General features: G+C 40.5%; 1 protein-coding gene across 6 annotated transcripts in view; it reads right to left on the bottom strand.

Moving 5' to 3' along the window:
* Window positions 1-14,829, bottom strand: part of ARHGEF7 (Rho guanine nucleotide exchange factor 7) — a 220,589-nt gene that overhangs the window by 87,329 nt on the left and 118,431 nt on the right. For all 6 annotated transcript variants that reach the window (XM_030568714.1, XM_030568751.1, XM_030568722.1 and 3 more), the window contains exons 7-8: window positions 6,489-6,583; window positions 6,007-6,102 (exon numbers count right to left, since the gene is read on the bottom strand). In XM_030568714.1, coding sequence (XP_030424574.1) covers window positions 6,007-6,102; window positions 6,489-6,583 — 191 coding nt within the window. The remainder of the gene's footprint in view (window positions 1-6,006; window positions 6,103-6,488; window positions 6,584-14,829) is intronic.

The following is a 14,829-nucleotide window of genomic DNA, read 5'->3' as shown; positions in this document are numbered from 1 at the left end:
GGAACACCCTCGGAAAATCAGAAAGTCGGCACCTGTGCTTCAGACTTCCAGGTATTTAAAAACACACCCCTCTCCCAGAACTGCACCCCAAAGGTGGCAAGCTTCGGGTTTACAGCTGAACTCTCTCAGGTGTACCCAGCAGTTGGTGAGGCACAGAGCACACACACTTTGCCCAGTTTATGCCCTTTGTATCCTAACTCATGTAAAGCACAAGACAGTACAAAGCATACAGTAAAATCAACATCTGAAATCATAAAACATCCCTCACTTCCTGCTTCACCCTTCCCTTGTGCAACCATCCAGGTCCAGGCAGACAGCCAGTGTCCTCTACCCCTTTGCCTACATACACTGCCCCTGCTTTGCCTCCCTCACCTTAATCTGGTACAAAATGGCTCTCTCCCCTAGTTCCGTCCTATGAGTCCCTTAATACACTTCTGCTTCTTTCATTCTGCCTCCTGGTAACTTTCCACTGCTTCCAAATCCCCTTCTCTTCAGACAAGAGGAGGAAGCATTTTTTCCCAGCTAGAACAAATCCACTGTCTCAACCTGTTTTATTCTGAACAGCCCATCCTTGTGGGCTGGTCCCTCACTATTGTCTCTGGCCAGGCAGAAGCAGGACACAACCTTGCTAATTCATGGCTCATCCACATCCTTACAGGCTTTCCATGACAGTAAGTTCATGATGCAATTTCATAAAGTCATGCACAGTTCAAAAGTGGTACAGATAGTACACCAAACAGTCACGACGACTTCGGAGAATAACTGAGATGCCTATCTGCCCTCCTCAGCTAGCTTTTGGGGGAAAGGGGTGCATCCCTCAACCGTTTAAAGAAACAACAGCTGTTCTTGTGGATTTCCTTGCAGCACTTTTTCTGTCTGGACCCACGTTTCCTCTAATACTTCTAATCTAGAGTTAATTGAACACATCTGATCACAAGCACCAACTTCGATTTTTCTGGGTGGGTGCCCCAGCCCCCTTCCACCCCAAGGACCCACCCCCACTTCACCCCTTCCCCTAAGGGCCCACTCCAGCTCTGCCTCTTCCTGCCCCTCTCCCCAGCGCCTCACACCCGCCACCAAACAGCTGATTGGTGGGGGCCACCAAACAGCTGATCAGCGGGTGGCTGGTGAGTGCCGAGCATCAATTATTTTTTTTCTGTGAGTATACCAGTCCCAAAGCACTCCTATGCAGCTCCTATGCATCTGATCTAACCTCAGAGTGCTCAGCAAAAATCTCAAAGCACCTAATACCAAGATGACTCAATAGCAGAGTTCTGCATCCTCGTGGGAGTACAAGCATATGTCACCCTGTTAGCATCCTATGTGAATTTGTGATAATGTAAAAACATTCCATTTAAGGTTTGGTAGTTAAACAGAAAATAATATAAAAACAATTATATATAAACTTGGTGGGGTGGGAGGAAGGATGCAAATAGATAACAACTTTTGGAATATTATGAGGGGAATATGTTCAAAAGTAGTAGCCTTCGGGATTGTCTAACTGCCCCACAACTCCCCCAAGTGGACACTGCAGGAGCAAACTAGACGGTTCCTTGTTCGCGTTAACATAGTTCTGACTGAAGATGACTTTCTTAATAAGAGGGTCATACCGTTAATATGAGTAAAATCAACATTCCTATCCAAGTATAAGGACATATAGTGAAGCAACAAAAATAATCAGAACTACAGCATAATTTTTTTCACATTATTTCAAAGCCACATAGGCTTGGTCTTCACCAGGAAACTGACATGCCACTAACAATGTTTTTAGGCAACAGGCCACCCCTCATCCCCTGAATTGCTGCTGAAAAAGGATTTCTCTGTCTCTCTTAATATTGTTTTCTGTTTAACTGACACATTTTTGATAATTTTTCCACACAGCGACATCAAATTACCTGTACCTTCCCCTTACACATTCTGTACTTTTACCAAAAGACCATTAAATTATTCTCTACTGTACGTTTTTAGAAGCACTGTAATATTAGACTATTCATTCCCCACCGACATGAGCTAATTAACACACAACACACTATATGAGGCAGTTGGTAACCCATTTCCTTTCACTTTTCTAGCTCATGCATCAGTCATTAATATTTTTCTATTATTTTGCAGAAGCAATGAATGCATTAACTATTGTAATGAGCATGTCATTTTTATCTCCTTTAGCTGTCTGAAGAACAACGGTTAATATCTGTCACCATATCGCATGAAGCTATTAGCAATTAACATGTTCAAATCCAATAAAGATGATAGTTATTTTACATAATTTATTCTGAAGTTGACATTCCATCAGTATTCTCATATTTTTGCTATTGTAATTAAAAAGCAATTACAGGAATTAAAAATACTCAACAGATGTATGTATATAACATACACACAAATGACTTTAGAAATGACAATTTTTCTTTGCTAGTAAAGTTACTGTTAAGGGTCTGACAAAATATCCATTATAAATGACAGTGTTAAGGTTTTTGGTTTTGGTTTTTTTTAGCTCTATGAAGTTTCAAGATGACACTTAAAAATTAGATTAAGTCTCAGACCAACAGCTAGTCTATTTTCAGATAAATTTTTAATTAAAGTAGTGTGACAGTGAGTTATAAGAGGACAAAAAACATGTATTTACTCTGCATATGGAATTATAAGGTCTGTAATACACAACCTGCATTGTTGCACATTTACTATACAAGCTGACATATGAATGTATCTGTAGATTACTGTTATTCATTTTTATTTATATATATATATATACACACACACACACACACACACATATACATACATACATATATATATATACACACATATACATATATAGATATACACATATAGATATAGATATATAGATATAAGGACTAGCCTCAATGATATTCTTAGGTTTCAAATGGAACATTATTGCCTGAGTTTTTGAAAATATAGTGACTAGAAGTGCGATATTCACTCGATCAGTCACAATCTTTTCATGTGTCTGGACACCCAGGACCATGAGCTATATCTAAGACTAGACTAGCAGCCAACATAGAAAGTAATATTAGTATTATATAACACTAAATCCTATATTTTGCAGAAGGCTGGACCTAAATTCTGCTGCAAGGACCCTGGGATACAGCAATACTCTAGTGAAGATCTTAGAAACATGGTAGCTTCAGACACATTTTTTAAAATTTAGTTTTTTATAGAATTCACTATAACAATAAATATAACCAGTACTGCAGACCTATTGTTATTAATTTATGCTGTCCCCACATTTTCAGTTTTCGAAACATCACAGCACATCTCTGCTTCCCTCTTATCAGCAGAGAGAGGTAAGCCTCTACCTCGATATAACGCTGTCCCAGGGAGCCAAAAAATCTTACTGCATTATAGGTGAAACCGTGTTATATCGCACTTACTTTGATCCACTGGAGTGCGCAGTCCCCCCTCCTCCCTGGAGCACTGCTTTACCGCGTTAAATCCGAATTCATGTTATATTGGGTCACGTTATATCGGGGTAGAGGTGTACCTAGAATTGTCCTGTACAAGATGTCAGAGGAAAGCTGGAGGTTTTGGCAATTGAGTAAGGCTGTTGGCACTCGAGGATGCTGTTTGGGATAGTGGAATAAACACATTAACTCAGAGGTCCCCAAACTGTGGGGCGCAACCCCCAGGGGGCACAGAGGAACATCTGACAGAGTGTGGCAGGGTCTAGGCCAGCTCCCATGGGTCCTGCTCTGCCCCTAGCTCTGCTCTGGTCCTGCACCCAGCCGCGTCCCCGGCTCCTGGCCCTGTCCCCAGCTTCGGTTGCTGGCTGCAGCTCCGTTACTGGCCCAGGGCCAAGGCTGGGGGCAGGGCCGAGGGCAAAACCCCACCTGGCTGCAGGTCCAGCTGCCAGCCCCCACCACAGCCTCAGACCCACCCCCAGCTGCGGCCCCAGCCTCAGCCCCCCTACCCCTGTCCAGAACCCCCTCCCTCCACAGGTAAAGGGGGAAGCAACCCTCAAAAGTTTGGGGACCACTGCATTAAGTGGATGTTGATGTTTATAGTGTTATGTTTAGGTTTCACAATTAACAACTCATTGAGAGAAATGTAGAGAGGCATTTCACAGTGCTCCAAGTGATCATTTTAGGCTGCCTACAAACTCAGGAAGAACTCTATTAGTTTACAATTCAATTCATATTTTCAAGGTTTTCTTCATGACTATGAGAAGGTTTCAGTTAAAGCCATCCCTCTTCAACCATCACCCTTGCTGGTCCCTTTACTCCTCTCTCTCTCTCTCTCCCTCTCTTCCTCACACAAAGTTAAGTATATTTCAGAGATAGTTTGTGGATCTCTCTCAGCTCCACCCAATAATCATATTCTCGCTTCCCTTACATATTATTCAATAAAACGAAATGAGATGACAGGCTGGGCAAAATCTGTAGAGACAGAATAGTTTAACTTAATTTAAATCTAGCATTAGGAAGAGTCCTGAGGTGTAGGTTTGTTAGGATCTCTTCAAATACTGCACTTTACTGTCACTTACCTGAAGAGAGAAGCAACCCTAAAATAATTTGTCTGATTCCAGGCAGCCAGACAAGAAATGTCTGTGGGGCACCACATTGCCTATGCTGTAATATAAGTGTCTGGAGGCAAGTTTAAGGAGGACAAACCTTCTATAGAACACAAGAGAAACTTCCAGAACGCTGCAAACAAAAAACAAATTACCCTGCAAAGATTAGGTTCCAAACCACTAGAGATTTTTCCATGCTAAAAAATTCTACAACAAACCACAACTTTATCAAGCGGCTAAGGCGTGTGTGTTCTGTAATAATCTAATTTACACCAGTAGCAAGATTAAACAAGTTAGACAGAAAGATGCCTGAAAAGACGCCTAACAATGCACTGGAAAATATCTGTTGTTGAGATACAATGAACCTTTTGCAAGCAACTCAAAGGGCAGAAAAAAAATGACCCTACTTGAAAAGAGGAAGTGATAGTCAATTTATTTCCATTCTCATGCATGTCAATATGTCACATTATTTAGGCTCGCAATACTATAACATAAAAGCTATTTAAAATTTCTGGCAGAGAGTCTGCATTTGGTCATTTGTGTACATCACATGTTTTCATTGTACACTGCAACACAAAGTGCCCGAACGATGAAACCTTAAGGTCCCTGCCAAAAAATAAAATGGTAAACCTATTTTGAGCCTAGAAGCTGCTATCAGTTTATAGAGCAGGTCTGCCAGCCAAAACAACATGGTAAGTTGACAAAAATCAAGACATCATGGCAAGCATTCTTCTACACTACAGGAGTTATGATGGATTGGATCGAAACAGCAGGAAGTCAGGAACTCAAGTCAGTACACTGGGATGAAAATTAAATTGAAAATACAAGTTGGCATTGCCAATGTGTTTATGAGGAGAATGTAATATAAAATATTTGCAATTTTCTGTAGTCCTGGGGGACTGTTTCCTCTGCCCACCTACCAGCATCCGTTATGGTCTCAATATGTTACACAATAGCATTATTTTAAGTAGCAAGAACAGGAAATAAAGGACATTACAGGAAGGTGATCTACTACAGTTTAAATCAGATAGAAAAGTCTAAATAATTATCTTCATGTAAGTTTAAATGATGAAAATCATCACGCTAATCTATATGTCAGAAGTCCACAAACTGGCATTATTACATGGTAAAGGAGCTTCCTTGTGTAAGGGAGATTGGTATTCTCCTCTTATTAATTGATATATAATATCTTACCTGTCAAAATGCATGAAGAATTACAATATGTACATGCGAAACATTTCATTTAAGTGACCTCCAAAATTCAGCAACCATTGTATTGGCACCCACAGAACTCGGTAACAGAAGTGAAGTGACAAAGTAAAGAGGCATTTCAAGCCTAGATTGCTGTAAGAAGATGAACCAATCCTTGGGATGACATCACTGAAAAATGAAAGTTTCATTTTCCAGAAACAACGGTGTCCCTCAGAATATGCAGAAGAAAGAACTTCCCAATTTTAATTCTGCAGCCTGTTTGTACTTACTTGGTGCATTCTTCTAATGACTGTACAAGCATCTGCTGGTAAGAACTGATTTCTTCCAGGTTTCCCATTAAATATGAAGTATTTGCAGAGTTTAATCTGGAGCCAAGAAAAATAAAGCTCAGTAAGCAGCTGCAAACTCAAAAAACCAACCTTCATATAATTTTACTTCTATTTCTGCTTTCCTCAAAGTCACATTTTTGTTGTCAAATCTATATTTACTATTATTATTTATTTGCATTACCATAGCGCCTAGAAGCCCTGGTCATGGATCAGGTCCCTACTGGGCTGGGCACTGGACAAAGAGGACAAAAAGATAGACCCTGCACCAATGATCTCACAATCAAAGTCGAAGAGATTACAGGCATACATTTCAATGCCACGCATCTACTTAACTGAAAAGCTTGTAAAACAGAAGTTTTGATCATATGAAAAACAAAATCTAAGCCTTAGTTAATTTAAAAGAAAACAAAAAACTCACATACTTTTCACTGACTTGTAACGGTCGCAAGTAGTTTGAAAGCATCGTCTGTAGTTCCTTAGCATATTCATTTTCTGTTTCTAAAATATTTTGTAGCACCTACAATAAATATATGACAATTAGTGACTACTATTGTTATTTTCAGAGACATTACAAAAGATTAAAATTTCTTTGAAATATTCTTTTTAGTATTTACTGTAACTAGTATACTGTAAGACCATAAAACTTACACAAAGAGCTAATAATCAGATACTGAATTAGATTCATACACTGACAATGAGTTGTTAAATACTACACAGTGCAGCTATGAAAAACGCTTTTCCTTCAGATGTCTATATACCACAAAAGGAGTAAGCCCAAAGGAAGGTTTCATTATACTTAGCAACAATGTTTCCTGTAGAATTTAAATACCTACACACCGAGCTTTTTCAAAAGTAGGAGAATATTATTGCTTCTATACACTTTAAACTGGTTGAGGGGTTATCAGAAAATTACAAAAAGTACCAGAAGTGAGCACTAGTCTTTTGAGTCCCTTGTTGCCATCTATTTTTCTGCTGGGATTATTTCCTCAATCTTAATGATTAAGACCAATGCAGTCACTTAATCTTGACTCAAACTTTGTTACTGAGTTTACCTGGAAGTGCAATTCTGTGTCTTGGAGGACTGCAGGTAAATTTTAAATAGACAACGTGATTATTTTAAGATAATTCTGTTTAAAAATACATTAGAGCATGTTGACTGAATGTGAATGTAACAGCAGTAAACTACTGCAGAAAAAAGTTACTACAGTTTCAGACATAAAACAAAGACAAACAATATGGCACATTCTGGTTTTTAACATCACATTACCACATGTAAATCAACAGCAGTAATTTAGAATAACTTGCAATGTATACAGGAGATCATTCTTTATTAGGCAACCTCCTCTAAAGAGACTGCCCCAAAATATCCTAAAATGTATTCTGCTTGGTTCTAAGAACATAAGAATGGCCATATTGGGTGAGACCAGTGATTAAGGCTACGTTTTAATCACAGATATTTTTAGTGAAAGTCATGGAGCGGTCACGGGCAATAAACTAAAATTCACAGCCTGTGACCTGTCCATGACTTTTACTATATACCCCTAACTAAAAATTGGAGGGGGGGGGGAGGGAAGAACAACGACATGTCCTGAGATGCCGCGGGTGCTGGGGAAGGTGGTCTGGGACCATGCTGGTGCTGGGGGGATTTGGTGTGACTCGCAGGCTCCCTACCCGGCTCTACCTCATGCCCCTGCAGCTCCTAGGTAGCGAAGGGGCCAGGGGGCTTCATGTGCTGCTCCTGCCACAAGCACAAGCTGCACAGCTCCCACTGTCCAGGAACTGCAGCCAATGGGAGCTGTGAGGGCAGGGCATGTGGTTGCGGGCAGCAAACGGAAGCCCCCTGGCCCCTCTGCCTAGGAGCTGCAGGGCCATGCCAGTGGGAGACGGAGAGCCCCCCACCCTGAGAAAAGCACCCCCCTACTCCTAGTCCACACACCCAAACTGCTGCTGCTGGCCCCGGGGCTGCTCGGTTCAGGCAGCCCCAAGTCAGCACCGGCCACTGTAAAAGTCACAAAGATCATGAAAAGGTCACAGAATCTGTGACCTCGGTGACAGACTCGCAGCCTTACCAATGATCCATCTAGCCCAGTTCCTGTCTTCCAACAGTGGCCAGTGCCAGATGCCTCAGAGGGAGTGAACAGAACATGGAAATTTATCAAGGAATCCACCCTACCATCCAGTCTCAGCTTCTAGCAGTCAGGGGTTTAGGGACACCCAGAGCATGGTGTTGTTTCCTTGACCTGATGTATTTATAGTAGAAGGCCCCCCTTTGTTAAGCAACCACCATTTTGTAGCCCCTTCAGACGGGTTTCATTGTCTCCAAAATGTCAACAGACATGCACAGTACAGAACATGAACTTGATTTTACTCACTGGCAATTCAGCAACAGAATGGCCTTTCCTGTTTGAATTAAATATACTTCCCTACATTTGTTAGAATATTTTATATGCAAGGAAACAGACCAATTTTTAAGCTTTTCTGCTTTACAGAATCACAGTTAGATTTGCGCTTATATTATGTATACCAACGTAACATGGATGTGTTCTAGATAGTTCTGTGACTTTTAATGCATTGCATGTAAGATGCCACATTAATATAGACAAATATAACACACAAGAGAGAAAGTAAAGTCTAATTTTATCATTTATAATAAGGACTGCACTAAATGCATTATTCACTGTTGTAGTCTATACTCTGTTTTAAGACATAAAAAAGCCATTCTTGTCTAAATGCAAACCTGATGAAACAAATGACATCTGAACTATTTAAAATGAAGAATTCACTGTTTCTTTCATTGGTGTCATTGAATTCTGCTTTATTCTCTGAATGGTTCTATTCATTTGAAGGAAAAGGGACCACTTTCGAGTTCATTCTCTTGTTGGAACTCTGAATCCTGACCCAAAGATTAAAATGTCTCCATTCTTCAAGACACCATGTCAGAGGAATGCCACAGAGAAAGCATTAGCTATTAATTGGGCAGCTAGCACATACAGTACAAGGTTAGTGCACCAACTGTAAGTGGGAATAAACTTATTAGTTTTAATGTATTTGGAAAGGGACTAAACAAAGATAAAACAATAGCTGACCCTTACAGAATCACAAATAACAGTGAACAAGGATTCATGCAAAAATATAACAAAAAGAGTGCTAAAATAAAATGCATAATACATATAGCCATTTGCCCTCTCAGGGCTAACTCCAAAATTAATTTTTCCAATATGGCTTTCCCATAAAACAGGATGTACACACACAAAACTTTCCAAAGCTATGGGGAAGGAAGGAGATGAACCAATAACAAGAACATGCCAGCCTGCTGAAGCACTGAACCATTTTATAAAGTGCTCCAGTACCAAAGTGAAAGAAATTTGCAGGAGACTTGAAAAAAGCCTCAATACCATGGCAGTCTCTAAGACACAGCAAATACTCTGAATATACATTCTGTTTCATGACGTAATAACTGCCTGAAAATCTGACAACTAAATAATATTAACCTGTACACAGACTGCTTGATTTTTGGGGAAAAAAAATCATTTAAAAAGGCAGCAAATATTTCAACATTTTTAAGAATCAATATTCGCAATACGCCCAGGAAATGAAAATGCATTGAACAGTAAATATCACTGTGCTGTAAAGCCCTACTCAAAAAGATGAGTTACCACATTCACCTACTCTGCTTTAAATCATTCCAAAACTTTACTGGTGCAATGCAATGCTATTAGACATGCACATATTATTAAAAGTCATTTAAAATATATTAAACTCCTCCTTTAGTTGACTTTCCTGTCTGCATAAACAGTGATGACTGTCATCGTATACGGCATTTTTGTTTCTACTTTGAGAAGCATTTTTTTAAAACCTGGTTCAGAGAGATCTAAATGCCATTTTTCTGTCACCCTATCCCTAGCAACTTTCAGTATTACTTACCTACCTCACAAAGAAGTTGTGAGGATTAAATGTCTGTACAGCACTTTGAAGATGTCAAGTTCTATAAAGTGCTCAGTATTACAAGTATGAGTATTTACAGTGCCTCTCCAGGGCACTTCTGAATTCCTAATCTCACCATCATGCTTGTATTCTCTAATAATCACCTTTCTTGCCTTTCCTGCTTTCTGCATGTTCTGGCTGCTGCAAGACCCCATTAGACCTCAAAAGACCTTGTTCTCAAAGCTCCATCACAACATTTGCACAGATAAGTCTGGGTACCAAAGGAACGGGTCGTTTTCATTGAAAGGGCAGCTTTTACAATACATAACACTAATGAATGGCATACAAAGCTGAGCTCATCCAGTGCAAGCTTTCCCTTAGTCACAAGGCATGGAAAAATCAAGCGTGGTTAACAGTTCTGTCACACAAAACCCAGTAACCTCCCTAAGGCAAAAACTATCACCCAAAAACGGATTTAAATGACCTACATAGAACTGAGCAACTTTCAAACCACAAGAAAAGAAAGTCAGATTTCATTATAACGTTAGGGACATGCAGCACGTTCCCATTTTGTCACATAACTAACATCACTCATCTAAAACAGCCCCTCATTACAACGAATAAGAATCATTGTGTAATTTGCTTGCATCACTGGGACTCGACAAGCCACATCCTTAAACATGGGCTCCTAAGCAGAGCATGCAAATGTTACACATGCACATATTCCACATCTACAAGCAAACAAAGGGTACTTGGCGTTTTGCACGTGCAAATATCAGCTGATGCAGCTTGGAAAGTTTAGCCTTACAGAGGGACTCTCATTTTAAAGCATATAGGAACAAATAATGGAAAATTAGAGTCAGAAAAGTAAACTATTTCTTTACCTCCTCTTCCACCCCTAAAAGAGTCACTAGAAATCCTCTACTTGAATTTGTGCTATCTGCATATAGTAGGCAATTAGCTTATAGACTTACATAATAGAGAAATAAAACTTGACACATTAAGCTTTATTATTCTATAATGGTCAACTAACAAAATGTGAAAGTACAAATAATTTATTTTTTTAAAAGCCTGTCCTACAGGGATGTCATGTGATAACATGCCCACTTTGAAGCAACTGGTTACTTATTTATCTTTCATTTAAAGTAATTTATTTCTTTGTTAATTCTAAATCTGGTTCAGATTATGAAGTTCTTTATTATTTATATACCCAAGATGAACGGGCTTTGCATCAAAATAATTCTCTGCTATTTATTATTTATATATTCTCCTGCCAAGCACACATCTTGTCCTGCATACTCAACTACATAGTGTAATATGTACTAAATCAAACTTACTTTGAGATCAGAGTGTATGATAATAGTTTATTAATTGGAGATGGTGCTCTATAAATTGATAAAATAAAATAAAATGCTCAGGGAGCAGTGAGTGGAATATTTGTGGAAAGAGCCTCCAGGTTTATGAGATTATGAGATTTTCCACTGTCCAGTCCCATCCTGGAAGGGGAGTTGGCAAAGTTTCACCCATCATATTCTGAGCTTGCTCTGAACTGTACTTTGACGTCTTCCTCCTTCCATGAGGACTGTCTAATATCACAACTCTTTCTCCAAAAACCTACTGTGAGGCTTGAACACAAGAACAGCCACACTGAGTCAGACCAAAGATCAGTCTAGCCCAGTATCCTGTCTTCCAACAATGGCCAATGCTAGGTGCCTGAGGGAATGAACAGAACAGGTAATCATCAAGTGATCCATCCCGTGACCCATTTCCAGCTTCTGTCAAACAGAGGCTAGGGACACCATCCCTGCCCATCCTGGCTAATGGTCATTGATGGACCTATCCTTCATGAATTTATCTAGTTCTTTTTTGAACCCTGTTATAGTCCTGGCCTTCCCAACATCCTCTGATAAGGAATTCCACAAGTTGACTGCGTGTTGTGTGGAAAAAAAAAATACTTCCTTTTGTTTGTTTTAAACCTACTGCCTATTAATTTCATTTGGCAACCCTAGTTCTTGTGTTCTGAGAAGGAGTAAAGAACACTTCCTTATTTACTTTCTGCACACCAGTTACGATTTTATAGACCTCTACCATATTCCCTTGGAGATTCCCACCATGCATCAATACATTACTAGAATCCCACAAGCACCACCACATCCAAGCTTGCCAGTTTCAAAACACCCACACAAGAGCTAAGATTTTAGGGCAATCTTGTTCAAGACCAGAGGTTGGAACAGTGGCTATGGGTCTATTGGCATTGTCACACCCTGTCCATAGGTTAAGCAATGAGTCCCAATCTTAACTCCCACGTAAGAGTCCATTTACATCAGCTTTCTGTGGAGGGGGGATTTTACCCTTAATACAGATTGACAAATTGTAAAAGTATTTATTATTTATGAATGAAGTTTCATTCCCAAGATAAAATTTTCAGAAAGCTTCAACAGGTCAAATTTTGATTTATGTTCATATTTGAAAACTTCATATTAATTAAAACACTAGTAATAAATCTAAAATGCTGATCAAAACAATACAGAGCAACAAGCAGAGTGAAAATAACTTAAAAAAAAACTAGATGTGCCCAAAAAACCAAAATGTATGTGATGTAAACTAACAGCACAACTGCAAAGAATGCTGAGCTTTATTTATATCCTTATTTCAAAGGGAGGCATAGAAACTAGCTTCTAAAAGATTTAGTCAAAGTCTAGAAAACTGAATTTCATACCTTGATTATTCTTTTCTCTTTAGTCTCTGCCAATATTAAAGTACCACTTACTACTATTTATGAAGAAATAAAACTAGAGAGATACAGGTTGCACCTTTGTTGAACATAAATGTTTATACTCTAATAACTTTAGAAGGATTAATCCTCAGTAAATGCAAAATGTATTCTAAGTAAAGGCTGCCATGTTGACAGACCCATTACCTTGTGCCTAAGGTCACTGAAGAACAAAGCATGATTTCATGAAAAACATCTCTGGTCCTATTTGGGTGTAAAAATTGCAATTTTGAAAATAAAAAATTGGGAATTTAACTTGGTCACAGTTTGAATTTCTGAATCAAAAAAGATAAGATAGGTAATCTGCCCCAGCCCCACTCCCTCCCCCTTCTCCCATACTTTGAACAAAGCCAACCCTTTCTCAAGCGGCTCATTTGTGGATCATAAAATGGCTAGAACAAAAAGCTGAATACATTATTGTGAAACTGAGTCAGATTTTTTTCCTTCCACTTTTTTCATTTTCACATCAGCTAACTATCTAGACCCAACAAAATGAAATAAAATAGCTGGAGATAAGATGGAAAAGGCTAAGAGAAATGGCACTAGTTTACTGACAACTTCAAACCATAACAGGATCATGCACACTTCCATGGGATGGTATCATTGAGAAAATCACTTTACAGCTAAAAATTTTAACATTAACAGGAGTGAAAAGTGAACAATGTTTTAAAAACCAACAGCAACACTGCCAATTTTTTGAAGTTTTGTATTTAAGGTTACATACCTTTACACACTTTAAGAAATTATTAAATAGCAAGTTGATTGTCATGCTACATTTAGATCTATAAACAAGTATGATTCCTTCGGATTGCAGAGGGTAAATGGCAGAACTGTTATTTTTCATCCTGGCTAGCAGGTATTGGATGCAATACACGATCCATCAGCAACCATCCATTCCCAATAATATTAACTATTGATAGAGGCACTCTAGGGCAGTGGTTCTCAACCGAGGGTCTGGTTTAAAGCTGGTTTCAGGGGGTCCACGAGCCCCAGAGCCCTGACCTGAGACCATGGGTGGAGTTTGGGAGAGGCACGAGGACGTTGCCTCTCTCCTGCTTCTTCCCCCCTCAAACAGCAGTGCAGTAACCAGAGCTGGGGCAGCCCCAGGGGTGGCTCCATCCCCATTCCTTCTCCCTGACCCCCTGAGGCTCTGTCCCCGGGCAGGTTGGTGGCAGGAAGCCACAGCCCAGGATTGTGGGGCCAGGCTGCTGCCCTGGCTGGTACCACAAAGTGGGTGATGTGGTCCTGCCTCATCTCCTCCATCTGCTGCTGGTACGTGGGGCTGTGGCTGCTCCTTAGTTCCCAGCCCCCTCTGACTGCTCGTGCAGCTGGTAAGAGCCGCCTGGGTGGGGGGACCCAGCTCCATGGCCGGCAGAGCCCTCAGGGAGCAGTGACCACAGTGGGGGGCCCTCCAAGCACAAAGCCCCTAGCTACCCTGCTCCCTGCACCCTGGGAAACTCCCCTGCCTGCACACAGCCCCTAGCTACCCCCTCCCTGCACCCTGAGCTACCCCCTGCCTGCACACAGCCTCTAGCTACCCCCCTCCCTTCACCCTGAGCTACACCCCTGCCTGCACACAGCCCCTAACTAACCCCCTCCCTGCACCCTGAACAGTTTTCAAACTTTTTGAGCTGAGCCCCCCGCCCCTTTGAATTATAATTTTTGGTTGTGCACTCCCCCCTCATGCCAGACATTTTGGGGGGCCTGCTGAAGTGACTCAGGGGATGGAGGTTGCACTGCCTTCCTGGCCCCTGCCACGTAGAGCTGGCCTGAGCCTGCTCCCCAGATATAGAAGTCAAACTATGCTTATGCCCAAGCGCCCCTCCTCCTCTACAGCTGAAGCCCAAAATGGGTCCCACCCCGTGCTGAGCTCTAGTATTTTTATAGCATGTTGAGGGAGCCTCAGAAAGGAAAAGTTTGAGAATTCCTGATCTAGGGAAAGGGTGGGTGGGTGGGTGGGTGGGTGGGTGGGTGCGTGTTTTTCAAATAATTGAGCTATGTACAATAATTGCATTCTTCGAGGTGATCCCACTTCTTCACAAAACGTAAGAAAATCAAACTAATAA

Source organism: Gopherus evgoodei, chromosome 1 (genome assembly GCF_007399415.2).
Source record: "Gopherus evgoodei ecotype Sinaloan lineage chromosome 1, rGopEvg1_v1.p, whole genome shotgun sequence".
Taxonomy (NCBI): Eukaryota; Metazoa; Chordata; order Testudines; family Testudinidae; genus Gopherus; species Gopherus evgoodei.
Note: the sequence above shows the minus strand (reverse complement) of the source record. Positions and strands in the feature narration are given on the sequence as shown.